Genomic DNA, 14,905 nt, shown 5'->3' with positions numbered 1-14,905 from the left:
GCAGGCCATTCATGCCAGAGGATTTTTGACAATTGAATTTGCTGAAGCTTGAATGAAAGCATTGCAGTCAGACCGCAGGTCCCTATGCTAATGAGCAAAAAGGCCAGATTCATCCAAATCATCTCGTGGCTGAATCCTCCTCCTTGCAAAATCTCGTGATTCGTGAGATTTTCTTTCTCTAAGAATTTACCTGTTTTAACCTCAAGTTAAATGAAATATTATTGCACCATCACCACTTTCATATTGGTCATTTATTTTGTATACAATATTTTGTTAAATAAGTACATTTCTGGCCTGAAATTGTGCCTCAAAACTGAATTTTCTACCTCTGTTTTCTTTTGCAAATTGTGCAAAACTTTTTATTTTGAGCCTCAATGATATCTATATCACCATAAAGCTGAACTTCTGTACTTTCTCACAATGCCACTCTTGATATGCGGCACCTTTTAATCGGGTCAAGATCACACTTTTCCCACCAAGGTACAAGACGAGATTTCTGAAATTTTGTACTTGCATGAAATCCAGAGTTCTGATTGGCTGGATAAGGTTCACAGAACAACAGGCGCGGGGTATTTGAGGAGATTACCACATGGGAAGTGTGACCTTCCCACGAACCCAAGCTCTGGAACCGTTGGAATTTGCCATTGTGTGGTCTTTTTGACCAATCAGAGTGCAGTATACTTGTTTTCAAGCTGCTTTATGTACTTGGCAAATGAAAAGTGTGATCTTGACCCGATTAAACCAATTCTTATTTTGAAACCTATATCTTTTCAAAGCATACATATTCAGCTTTATCATGATATAAAAATCATTTGGGCTCAAACAAAAATAAAGTGTGAAAATAGCAGCTTTTGTCAGGTGAAAATATTTATTTTGTAGCATATTTTAGATCAAAATTTTAACCTATATTACAAAATCTTTGAATAAATCCAAACATATGACCTGAAAGAATGATTCTTCTTCTTTACAATGGTACCAAATTCATGAAATTCGATGCATAATTAGAGCAGCAATGACCGAATGAAAAGAGGTGTTTTGGTCCGCATCAAGCTCATTAAATATGCAAAACATCTCAAGTCATGAATATCACTTGGATGCATGAAAGAAGCCACTTTCTTGGGACCTGCAGTCTGACTGATTGCAGGTCATTCAGGTGAAAAATTGTTGTTGGTTTTGTGTATATTTATTGTGCTTTGACAAGCTTGGGTACTTTGAACCAATTGCTGCTGAGGTGGACAGGATACGTTATTTGTCCAAGCACCATTTAACAACAGCAACCATTCGTCTGAAATTGTTTTGACCAATGATTTTGATGAGGCGTGAAGGAAAGTATGGCAGGCTATTTTGATCAAAAGTTGTTTTACCCAATGATTTTAATAAAGATTGAATTAATGTATGGCAGGCCAGGAAGGACAACAAATATTTTTGTCCAACTTTATGTATTTGGGAATTGCATACACACATTATTTTTACCCCCCCCCCCCAAAAAAAAAAAAAAATTGAAGGGGGTAGGGAAAATCCTTTAATTCATTGAACTCTGAAATTCAGTGAAAGTGAATGTTTTGATTATGGAAAATCAGGGACATTACCCTTAAAATTGCAATCTTTTGATCAGAGTTTTCTTGTGGATTTGTGAATGTGAATACATATGAATGGAGTCATAGTCACTAACTACAGCCAACACAGGGCTTATCCTTTCCCTTTCTATTAGACCTTTAATAAGACAGGAAGAAATATCAGATTCATTTATGAAATTTAATAGAATAATATATTTCCCATATTTCTCCATCATTCAAACTCTGGCAATCTCCATGATTTCAGGCCTTGATGACTTCCCATTTCAGATTTGGTCTCGCCTGCATAGCAGAAGCAAAACACAAGTGCCACTTTTCTGTCACCTGGGTCCCACTTTACAAAGAGTTGTGGTTGATCCAATAAATATACAAATAGGCATAAGGTGAAAGAAAGATGCTCTATTCAATGAGGCGTTAGCCGAGTTGGATAGAGTGTCGCTTTCTTTCACCGAATGCGAATTGTCGCACCATTGCCCGAATAAGAATATTCGCTATTTGTGTTGTACAACGCCTCGGAAGTTAGAGAAAATACGAACAATAAATGACTTTTCCTACGTAAATCTATGAAAATAAGAAAATTCTGAAAGCAAAAGCAAAATGCTTTCAAGCGTGCATCTGATTTGCAGCAGCAATGTGCATTTCAGCCAGTAAGCCTGGCCTTACGCGTAATATATTAATGATTCCATGCAATGCGTTGAATCATATTTTTATAGTGACGTCACATTTTCCTGACCCGTGCAACGGTACATTATGGACGGTAACGTGTGCAACGGTACAAACGTTTGACATTCAGCCTCTCATTTGCTCGCGTACAACAAGCTAAGGAGTTGTACAACCTCAATTATATAGAAATCCATCAATGTCATAGTTTTTTCTACAGGAAATTTTCACCCATGTCCCATGTAAGAGGAAGCACACTGAATTGTCAAGACAACAATGAATCATCGAGACATTTTGAACAAACATGCATTTTAGATGTTGGCTTTGCTGGCTTGCCATAGTTGTGGTTGATCGGATTGATCGCAACTCTTTGTAAGACGGGGTCCTGGGCTACTTCTTGTGTCTGCTATGCAGGCAAAACAAAAAGTGTATTCATACAAAACATGCCTAATTCAGGGTTCTCTAATACAGTTAAAATCGGACCTAAAAATATGTGTCAACTGGTATGCAGACAAATTTTTTATGCCAACCATACTATCGATCTGTGTCTCTAGCTGATATAGAAAGTAAAATATATCGGACAAGATTATGCAAACATGTAATTGCCTCTTCAAGGTCATTATTTCTAGGTCAAACAAATGCCTGTGGTCTAAAGATTTTACTTAGTCATCACACTCATTTATATTTAATAATGACCAATTACTTATCACATTTTTATCCTGGCATTTCCCATGCTCCTTGTCTATTATGACTTAACTCTTTTAAACTGGCATAACTGTAATTCAGGATCAATTTCAGAATGAAATAACATACCGGTAATTTGATTTGTAAGAAAATGAGAGATAAATAAAAATTCTAAAATTATTCAGATCAGGGGGAAATTATGTATGGCTTATGTATAGACATGCCAACAATTGAGAATTTGGGGTCTTTTTCATGAAGCTTGGTGTGATAACAAACATGCAATAATTGTTTAAAGCTACTAAAATCATTCAAGTTGATTGGCTGATTGTGATTTTTTTATAGAAATTTGTCCAAATTGTTATAATAAAAAGTCTTTATGTAACAGGATCCTGGTATAACACAAGAAATGGCCATCAGTCATGCCTAAATTCATGCATCACGTACAAGCATAAACCCCACCTACGATCACATCAGCTGATGCTGAAATCATGACATGGTTTATTGTTTACAAAACTTTTTATTGCAATTATCTTTTGGACAAAATTTAACACACAGTCACAATCTGTCAAGGCATCAGGACTGATCTTTTGCACATTCCTCTCATTCAAGAAGTTCTGGGAGGTGTTTCACAATTTTAAACATTCCTAGAGTTTTTAAAGTAAAAGGGGGGGGGGGGGGAGCTAGCTTTGATTTTTGTGGTCCCAAATTATAGAAAACTTTACCAATTCTCCTTCCATCATGTACTTCCGCTGTTGAATCGTTAAAAAAAGACATTTGAAAACATACTTATTTTTTGTTGTAGTGTAATTGTAATATTGGAGAGCAATGTTGTTAATGTAAAGCGCATAGAACAATTTTAATTGATTATGCGCTATATAAGTACCAATTCATTATTTATTATAGCAGTCGCAATTAAATGCCAACACGTATGTGATATACAACAAGCAATTTTATTGATTAATACAAAGTAATGCGCATCCTTTTCACATGATCTGACCAATGCGGTCATGCCTTTTAAACCGCATGCAACTAGACATTTTTTAAGTACGAATCTAAATCATAGTTAAATCTTTGTGACACATCCCCCTGCATTAATCATTTCTTTTCTTTCTGTAAAACAGCTTTATGAAGCACTTCTAGATGGTTAGAGAATAAATAAATTCACAAGAAAACTTTTCCCCTAGAATTCCATTTTTAGAAATCTTTGATAACTCTCCCTTAGATAAAGTGTTTCCATAATAACCATCAACATCATAATTTTTGCCATATCATAATTTTCCCCATCGTCACCATCATTTGAGAGTTCTTTAGCTATCCATGGTGTGAGTAATACAAGTATAATGCATTTTCATTAGACATCCATTAGTAGACACACACCCTGGAAACCAATGAAGTTTGAAGAAGACTGAATATTGATTCATCAACATCGATCTGCAACTGATCACGACTTGCAGATGAATTCCTGCCGAGCTTGTTACATACGGTCTGACAACAGTCCTCACTGCCACATGACATGTGAAAGTTTCACTGATGCAATGTTCTCTTTCCCCACGAGACATCCAAGCTTGTCATCAGTGCTTCAAGAGCGATTGATTCAGCATCCTTTCCTTCCTCGAAATCTTGTCCTTGTGTCCAGCTATGAGACCATCAAAGAAAGTGAACACACAAAAAAACAAACCATAAATCAAACCTTCACAAAGTGTAAACAGGGGAAGGGGGCACCACCAGAGGCAGGGGGTGACCATTTCAAATAATTTTTTCAAATAGTAAGAAAAAAAATTGATTAAGAGAAAATGGGAAAAAGAGTTGAATTTTTCCAAATAGTAAAAAATATATTTTGATTAGGAAAAAATGGGAAGAAGAATTTAAAATACTAGTAAGAGGTCTGGGGTAGTGTCCAACAGTAAAATAAAAACAAGGCAAAATATAAATGTTATTTTAAAGTATACATCCGAAGAATCAAAAGTATTTTATAATGACTTTATGTGGTCATCATTGTAAAGGGGAAGTATTACTAATCAGATATATAGCTTCACTTTTCAAAATAGTGATCAGAGTTTGCAGAAATCAGCTCTCAAAAATGATTTATTTTCATGCCATATTTCTGCCTTCCACCGGTCCTCTTGCGAGCTCCAGCTGAGTGACGTCACACAATGAGCAGTGAGCAGCTGAGCTGACAGCAGCCCATTGGAGACGATCTTTCCAATCAGCGTTTTTTGCTCTTAGAATTGTTTATTGCTCTTAATATTGGTCTTGTTATATAGATAAAAGTTTGAATTTACTGAACAGTGAAAAAAAAGTGCACATTTAACGTATTTTGGTAACCGATATTTAGCTTAGAAATTTTTTTTTTTCAAGAAATATATGTGAATAAACAAAGCATATTTTCACGTAGAAATCACACTTGCGTCACATTAATATTATAATCAATATAAAGCATAGACATTCTTCTTTATGACTGAACAAAAATTATGAAATTTCATTAAGTAGCAAAGTCAGGAACCACAAAAAAAACACGGCAATATCCATCGCGAAATGACTGAAATTGCAGTTGAATTGCCGAAGCATTATTAGGCAACAGCGGCGAGCGGACTTTATTACATATATCTTAAAAATGCCTTTCCGATAGGGCAATGGTCTGTGGCCAAATGCGTTGGCCATTGTTTTGTCATGTGCGAGGACCCTGGTTCGAAACTCAGTTTTTTTTTCTGGGCATTTTTTTTTAATTCCTTCCCCGTCCCTACCCATCTTTTTTTCTCTTTTTATTTTCTTGTGAAATTCTATTCAGACCTGTATTTATCAAATCTTGCTTCTTAATTGCTGCTTTTGATTTTCAAGTTCTTGATTAGATTATTTCTACTCTTATTTGGGATGGGAGGGGTAGAGTTAAAAGTCAAGTCCACATCAACTAAAAATTATTTGAATAGAGTACTTTCCCTTGTTGTTTTTACTCAAAACAGTCATATACACAAAACAATGATATGCAAATTAGAGTTGTCACTCACATCACATTCGTTTCTATTTTTTGTGGCATTTTGTTTTTTATTCTTTGCAGATTTGACGATAGGAAACTCTTCATCTGATCACAATAGGTTATATTTACGGAACTGTTAAAATAGTAATTATATAAATTTGAATAAAAGTTTTTATGAAATTTCCTGCAATATCTTGTTATTTTTCTTTAAATTCAAATGAATTTTTGATTGCGTGGACTTCTCCTTTACTCTTAATGTAGGGAATGCATAGCAAAATTTATCCAGAAACAAAATTGTCTTAGAATATGCAAATCAGTAATTGGACACATGTTCACTTTTCTTTCATCCAGGCCTCTTCCTCACATCCACCAGGCTTTCAGTCTTATAACAAAAATGATGAACCATCACACAACAGCACACAACATTCACAGTGCTTCACAATAAATATTTCACTTCTGTTCATACATGCAATAAATATTGTGGAAAACAAATAAAAGGCGTACCCATATTCAAATACCGTTTAAAAGGACAAATATATTATACCTTTCGAGAAAAATCAGCACGTTAAATATCTGATAACAAAACATAATTATGGGGCACTGCAAGAAACTTATGTTCAATTGCAAATCAAGCGTAAGTCTTAAATTCAAATTCAAGCGTAATAAGGTCGAGTTGCAATCGCAATTCAACTACATGTTTAATCAAAGGACTTACCCTTGATTTGGGACATGTGATTGAGTATAACATTTCTCGCAAAATGCCCTAGTAACATTAAAATTGTTCTTTCGTTTTAAATTGTGTGTTATTATTTTTGACAAGCTGTATTCCTGTCCAAGTCAAATTTCTTAGTTCTCTCCAAAACTGTGCTCAAAATTGTTTCCAAGATTGATAAAGAAAATTTTTCTTTTGTATCATTATCAGTCCACAACTTGCAAACCGTAGGTCCTGGAAAGAGTAAAGAAAAAAATGGCTATATCCAAATCATAGTAAAAGGACATGATGGAATCTCCCAGATTGAGGTAGCAAGCAGAGACCAGAAGTCACCAGAGTCAGCAAGTGTGCAGATCTGTGTGTAGAAGAGAGAAAAAAAGAAATAGTTTAAATAATCAAATCAAAGTAAAAATTTAATTATCGTGATGATTGATGACGTGCGGTGGCATGTAATTCCCGGTCAACAACAAATGATAGTAGGTTAAGACACCTGAAAAGTTCCACTCAGAACACTGGTGCTCTACCTCAAGTGATGTTTGTGTAGGCCCCACTCCACTTCACTACCGCTACACTACCGTACATGTACGCCACACCTACCCGGGTAGGTGTGTAGCGTAGTGTAGGCTGTAGCAGTAGTGAAGTGGAGACTACACGAACATCACTTGAGGTACGGTGCTCTCTGAGTCTCTGTGTCATTACAAAGATTGCATTTATCTTCATTGTTGAAGGCATTACGCATGCATATATGCAGCAACACTCTAATCAGAAAGAAACACCAGACTCTAATTTTGGCCCACCCAAGGGTTCATTACATGCCGCCGCGCACAGAAAATTCAAGCCATAGAAGTCGTGTGTTGTGGACCCAAGAAGTGAGATCCCAGCACGCGCGACCCACTAGTTAGAAATCCACTGCCAAACGCGGTTCGTGGTTAGTATACTAATACTAACCTCGCAATACGTGTGAGTGATTTTGGCCAGGAATCAGGGTAATCACTGCTGAGAATTTGTCTGGCTTCATGACATCGGCATCATGGTGATATAATTCTGTGTATAATAAAAACCACTCTTACGTATTGCGAGGTTAGTATTAGTATACTAACCTCGCACCACAAACCGCGTTTGGCAGTGGATTTCTAGTAGTGGGTCGCGCGTGCTGGGATCTCACTTCTTGGGTCCACAACACACGACTTCTATGGCTTGATTTTTCTGTGCGTGGCGGCATGTAATGAACCCTTGGGTGAATAAAAACTTAAACATTCCTCTGAAACAGCAGATTTTCAGCCATGGTCCATACCAGTGCTCCTAAATAATTTAATCGCCTGCCTGAGTCCTGACCAGTTTTAGAAATCTGAAGAAAAAATCTGCTGGAATTGTGCAAAAACATTATTTCTAAAATAAAGACTTTTTAATTTTAACAGTATACGCCAAAATGCATGATTCTAAACTTATATCAGATCTGTATCTGTCATCTGACCTGAATGCATCGTCAGAACAAGTACAGTTTCCAAACATGCTTACCTTGACTTTTGACTGGATCAAACAGCGTAACCTGCAACATGCATCGGGAGCAAGTGAATGGGACCGTGCAGCTTGGAGTTTTTCAATAGTTAGTAGAGCAACACAACGAAGACTGTCGAGTGGACAAAATCGATCTTTCCAGTTCACAATTCAATAAAAACCGGGCAAAATAACACAGTTCTGGTTCCCTTATAGTCTGAAGTTGTCGAAAACAGAATTCGGATATCACAATACATGAAGAAAACGGTAAATTCGAAGAAAAATAGAGACCAGGAAGGTGAATCAGCTATCAGTGTACTGCTGGCTTGCACAGAGCTAGAGAGCGGCTGAGTGAGTCGATCATCATGTGACGTCATTATTCTCGACTGTATTTGATTGCGTTATTTTCTGTCTGGGGGCGGCTGGGGGGCTGAGAAGGGTCTCTAATAATTTCATTTCTTGCATTTCCATGACATCAATAAGACTTTTTAGTGACATATTTGTGTATAAAAAGACAATACCTTTCCATTCATATATAATTTGTCTATAATCATCACTTTCGTGAATTTTCTTTGGATGTATACTTTAATTATTAACAAGAGAAAACCAATAAAAAGTAAATTAAGAAAGAGGAGAAAAAATTAAATTTTATTAGCTTGAAAAAGAGAAGAACCTAAAAATGATTAACATTTGATTAGTATTTAGAGAGAAGAGCATAAAAACCGAACATACAGTTTCAAAAATAGCTCTTAAAATTTGATACTTTTTGAAAGGGCAGAGCAAGCATAAAAAGAAATAAAATACAATATCAAAATATAAGGATCATATGCATACCAGTGATCTTTTGCATTCAAAAAAGGCAAACTGTAAAGCTCTACATTCACTATCAACTCTTGCTCCCTCCTTCAGGCATTCCTTCGGGGTCAGTTTGTCCTGTGTAGGAAAGAAAAGAAGAAAAAGAAAAACTGAATAAAAACTTTTCAAAATGATAAGGGAGGACAACAAACGGAGCTGCAACTTCAAATTCAAAATGAGGCAATTTGTCAACTTGGAAAACTCTTGGGTAACATTTAATGCAACCTAAATTACAGCTTAAAATTTTGAGATTTCAATACGCCGTTAATACTATGAAGGACAAGAAACTGAATCAATGTTACGTGACACTGCATCTGAGTGGATTGGTGCAATGTCAAATCATATAAATTTTCATTTAATGGCTTGGCATTCCACCGGCAAAATAGACCATAGACTAGCAAAATATTCTGATTGATACTCAAGTGTACATGTATGAAATATTAAGCCCAGCCAACCAACCTGTTGTTCAGTCTAGGGGATAATAATATTGCATTTATAGAGCGTTTAATATCAAGATCTCTAAGCGCTTTATATTAATTAGAAGACCTAAATATGGAGTTACGATTATTCTACATTATTATGTTAACATTAAATATACATTACATGACATATCATTACAAGTTATAATACTATTGAATTAAACTACACTACACATCAAATACAACAATGAAAACTACAAAAGTTAGAATAGATAGGTTTTTGACAGATTTCTTGCAATTGGCTATTGAGGTTGCTACATATTGTTGGGGAGGTAGATCCGGGGATCTAGTAATTCTTAGATGTCACTGGGGGAGGGGATAAAAATGCATGAATGAATGAAAGGATAAAAGAAAGAAATTTAAAATTGTTCATATCATACTACATACACAATTTCAACCACTAGAAAATGGCTGACAGCAGCACAGGTCCTATTACATGCACATACAGACAATCAGCTTTTACATTTTTCTAACAGGATATAACAGAATATAATTAATTTTTTTTTTTAATGCAGAGTAGACATAAGTTCTACATATTTAATATTACCCTGGTCATCGCATTCAATCAGTCATTCCTGCTCACACGATCCTCTGATTTCCAGAGAGTCAGAACCACTACATGTACACCACGACTCTTCCAACACCAAGGATTTACTTACTTTCCTTACACAATCACTTTCCAGGAGACACGCCTTGAGGTCCTCTCTCAGTCCAGCACATGGTTTCCGCACCTCCCCATCAGGTTCTTCAAAATACTTAGGCATTGCTCTGAATAAATCCAAACGCCTTGTAACATCTACCTTGGCAAATACTTGGCTGTAAAAGAAGAGTGGAATTTAGAAACACTAGATTTTGATTAGTTTATTATGACACAACTTCATTCTATAAATATCCTTGGCACAAGGGTCCAATTTAGAAGGAATGCACAATAGCTATAACAAGTCTACAATCAAATCAAATGACTTTTGAAATGACCTTGACTCAGTGAATTCAATTTATTAACCATTACATCAAAATCTAACAATTAAGATTTGAAAAGTGACAATCTGAAACTTTTATTTTCTTTTAATTATAGTTGATCATGCGCGCGTCCATAACGTTGGGGAAGAACAATAGGAAACAAGATTGCAGCGTAAACATCGGGCGAGTCTCTCCTGTCTTTTCATAATATTTTTCTCATTTTTTTGATGAATTCTTGTTTAAAAATAAAATCGATAGCGTAGAAATGTCGGAAATGAAGTTGTATCCCATTTACAGGATTTAGGGCTAGATCTTTTAGAAGTAGAAATCTCAGGGGCGAAAGTTTGAGGTTTTTTGGCGGTATGTGTAGATCTAGATGAATGCAATAGAATCCCTGTCTTCGTGGAGAGTAAGCATACGTTAGTAACACACTATTAGTCTTGGGAGACTTTGAACTCACTTTGGTCTGTGTAGCAGGACTTTAGTAAAAAAAATCAAATGTTTAAAAACTCCTGCGAAAGGCAAAAATAGTGGCCTGGTAGTGGCACTGCACTGGCCTGGGCCGGGCCAAATAAAAACTGAGCTGGGCCTGGAGCTCTCTGGGTTAGTCCACTTGTTCACTGCAACCATCCTGCCTGTGGGGAATCTACAAATCGTAACAAAATGGCCGATAGAGACTGGGGTAGGAGAGAACTTTTCGTTTTTTGATTGAGGTTGCAGTCTGTGCCCAGATGTCAGGAAACTGCCACTCGTTAGACCTTCATCCATATAATCGTGGTAATTGTATACTTTCTGTTTTCACAATTCATTTGGAGAAATATTTAGACCATAAATCACCCTAGTCCCGTGAGTATGGTCAAATACACGGTAAGCCCCTGGGCTCCCTGGGTTACTCTCTACTCACCCATGGGCTCATATCATCTCGCGTGCGAAGGAATATCATTCATAATAACGCGACACACACGACACATCCATATACTACTGGGCTTTCGCCCACATAAAACATCACACATAATTAGGGATTTCAGTCACATTCTGCTATGACACTTAACCAATCATTTAGATCCTTCCGTGACTTCTCCTTGAAGTTTCTTCTAAAAAATATGTATATTTTCTTGATCTTTAGTGAAGATTTCACGGAGATAAAATTTGGTCAGCGCCGATATCAATTTTTGTCTAAAGAGGGCGCGCGATTTATATTCATATCAAAGACACGACAAGGGAAAGACTAGGCACCTACACTATTTTACACGCAAACTGACGCAGGTCATTACGCAAAGTCCGTGAAGTGTCCAATCTTTTCATTGTAAAGACTTTGGTATACCGTATAATTGATTTTCGTTAAAGCCTGTACTGCTGGTTTCGTTCCAGGCACGTATATTTTTTTCAATTTTTCTTTATTAGTCATCGTTTTAAATGAATTGCAGAAAAGTGTTATCATCGCCAATAATAATCTTGAATTATGTTTTTGACATGTTTGAAGGTATTTCATTTATTGGTGCCCATAATTAGTAAATTAATCATAAGAATTGCGCATTCAAAGAATTTAGACACAGTTATAAAATTACCAAGGAGCTGAATCAAGGTTGTGAAATTTATTAGCGCCACCAACGGGCCTCCTTGCATGCCTTGTATTTCCGTAGAAGAGACAAGCGAAGTTAAACTTTCCAGGCCGAGGTAAGCGAAATTTGCTCTTTTTGACCGATTATTATATTCAAATTACATTTTTAATTTTTTAATGTACCGTATGGGTACTAGAATTCAACCCGGCACAATTCAAAGATTTTGACATATTCCCCTAAATATTTAGAAATAGGGAATTTATCTTAATTTCACACCTTTATTTCCAGGGTAATCTGTTGTCGATAATTTCTTTGTCAATCTGTCGACTGTATGCGCGGAGGATCGAATTATGCGGCGATGGCCTTTTGCACTGAATGGTACTAGTATTCAACCTAGTGAGGATTGATAGCAAATCTCAGAAGGGTTTAGATTGCTAAATTAGATCTAGGCCTAGATCTATGTAAATCTCTGGCTTCGATTAATTCCCTGTTTGGTCTCATCTCAAATGGTCTAGTCCATAGTCGGATGGGACAAGGGCAGATTGAGAGATAGGGCCATCTTTCATCGCTAGGTTGAATACTATAATACTAGTGCCGACGGGTTGAATACTAGTACCAAAATCCGTCGCCGTATAATTCGATCGCCCGCGCACACAGTCAAGTGGTTGAAGAAAAAAATAACGGAAAAAGAATAACCAGCATTTGCTCTTGGAAATAAGACGGGTCTGAAATTCAGGTAAATTCTATATTTCTATATATTTAAGGAAACTCTCCAAACGGGTTGAATACTAGTGCCCTTACGGTATTGCTACTTACCGGAAAGAGCCCCGCGGCCCCGGTGAGTAGCGAGAAGGAGTTTCGGCAAATATTACTTCAGCAATGAAGCGATGTTTGCCGACTACTTCGAAATCAAGGGTCAAACACGGTTCGGTGTACGAGGTTAGTATATATATATAGGCCCTATATACTAACCTCGTAGTACTCGTACTCGTAGTAGTCACTCATCCACTCTTTCTCTACTCTACTAGTACTAGGATGGGGGGTCGGGTGTCCGGACACTTTATATTTTTGAAGCATTCTTTTTTGTCTTTGGATTACACTAAAAATATGAATTCAATAGTTGTAATCATCTTCCGTTTTGTTCTCTATAATATTTCCTAACACTTTGTACTAGTAAAAATTTATGAAACTTAGCTTGTAAATTTTTCCAAATGACTTTCTAAAAATAAATTGATCGTCCGGACACACAACCTGTCCGGACACACAAAAACTGGGTAGGCCTAGGCCTATACTACTAGTACTAGTACTACTACTAGTCTAGTAGATCTCGAACTAACTCAACTAAGGCTAAGCTAAGGCCTCATAAAAAATATGCTCAAATCCCCGCCTATAACAGTATAGGCCTAACTAAGTTAAACACACACGTGCGAGTTTAGCATAATTACAAGTCTGGCTTGAGGTGAATAACTTCTATCATTCAACTAACATATTTATGAATATGTGGGACAATAGTCAATACTCAAAATGTCTGAATGAAGTTTAACTTTAGTTTGAACATTGTTGAATAAGATAAGACGTTTCCAGTACGTTAGTTAAACTTGATCGATTATCGTATCAAACATATATGGCAAAATCGTGATATAGGCCGCGCCCCGCTCGAGAAAAACTTGTAATAGATCATACCTCAATATCTAGGTTGCTAACTTCAGCTCACTATATATACTCGTGATATAGGCCCCGCTACTATACTGTGTTGAATGGCTTAGAATGTCCGTTCGCGGGGCCTGTTTCACGAGTATAATATTATAATCGTTATATATGGCATGCCCATAGGGAAACAATTAAATATATATTTCACCTGAAAAAAATATGTTTCTCTTCTACTAAATTATTTCACTCAAAGAAATTTATATTTCACTTTTCAAAAAAATATGTTTCACTTTTCAAAAAATATATAGGCCTATTTCACTTTTCAAAAAAATATATTTCACTTTGCAAAAAAATATATTTCACTTTTCCAAAAAAATATATTTCACTTTTCAAAAAAATATGTTTCACTTTAAAAAAAAAATATATTTCACTTTTCAAAAAAATATATTTCACTTTTCAAACAAATATATTTCACTTTTCAAAAAAAATATATTTCACTTTTCAAAAAAAATATATTTCACTTTGCAAAAAAATATATTTCACTTTTCCAAAAAATATATTTCACTTTTCAAAAAAATATATTTCACTTTTCAAAAAAAATATATTTCACTTTTCAAAAAAATATATTTCACTTTTCCAAAAAAATATGTTTCACTTTTGAAAAAAAATATATTTCACTTTTCACTTTTTTTTTTTCGACGAAGAATCATTTCACGAGTTACTTTTTAATTTTGAGAGAAAACAAATCCTTTCACTTTTGTTGGATAACACATGCGGCTGCCGTATTAGACCATACGTAAAATTCATCTATCTATCTCTCTACGTGCATGATATATCTATCTATCTCTCTGCCTAGTATATATCTACCTGTTTAAATAAAGGGGAATCCAGCCTTGGCCATAAAACGCAATCAGCTTATAGAAAGGACCATAGTGTTGAAACGGCTATGCTTCGTATCTACAACGACCTCCTACTAATGGCTGATAAGGGCAAGGAAGCACTTCTTGTGTTGCTTGATTACTCTTCTGCTTTTGACTGTATTAATCATGATGTTTTACTATCTTGTTTGTCCTCCAGATATGGTTTTTCAGGTCTAGCATTGAATTGGTTCAACTCATATATTAGAAATCGTTCTCAGAGTGTAGTAATTGATTGTGTGTCATCTGCACCAGTTTCGTTGTCAGATGGTGTACCTCAGGGTTCTGTAATGGGACCGTTGTGTTATATAATGTATACTGCTTCTCTAGAATCCATTATTGAGGAGCAAGGTATAAATAGAATTGTATATGCAGATGATA

At 35.9% G+C, this 14,905-nt stretch overlaps 1 protein-coding gene across 4 annotated transcripts; it reads right to left on the bottom strand.

Annotated features, from left to right (window-relative positions):
• Nucleotides 1-1,741: 1,741 nt before the first annotated feature.
• On the bottom strand, nucleotides 1,742-13,764 carry LOC129260232 (cytochrome c oxidase assembly factor 5-like). Of its 4 annotated transcripts, none has more exons than XM_064100329.1 (4): nucleotides 13,641-13,764; nucleotides 10,095-10,251; nucleotides 8,936-9,034; nucleotides 1,742-4,554 (listed from the first exon to the last, which is right to left on the bottom strand). In XM_064100329.1, the coding sequence occupies exons 2-4, from the start codon at nucleotides 10,197-10,199 to the stop codon at nucleotides 4,513-4,515; spliced, it is 246 nt and encodes an 81-aa protein (XP_063956399.1). In that variant the 5' UTR covers nucleotides 10,200-10,251; nucleotides 13,641-13,764; the 3' UTR covers nucleotides 1,742-4,512. The 4 variants fall into 4 exon arrangements, with proteins under 4 accessions (XP_063956399.1, XP_063956401.1, XP_063956400.1 ...); XM_064100331.1 differs by having other exon boundaries at nucleotides 13,444-13,646; XM_064100330.1 differs by having other exon boundaries at nucleotides 13,545-13,646.
• Nucleotides 13,765-14,905: the final 1,141 nt, after the last annotated feature.

This window comes from Lytechinus pictus, chromosome 5, assembly GCF_037042905.1.
Source record: "Lytechinus pictus isolate F3 Inbred chromosome 5, Lp3.0, whole genome shotgun sequence".
Classification (NCBI taxonomy): domain Eukaryota; kingdom Metazoa; phylum Echinodermata; class Echinoidea; order Temnopleuroida; family Toxopneustidae; genus Lytechinus; species Lytechinus pictus.
Note: the sequence above shows the minus strand (reverse complement) of the source record. Positions and strands in the feature narration are given on the sequence as shown.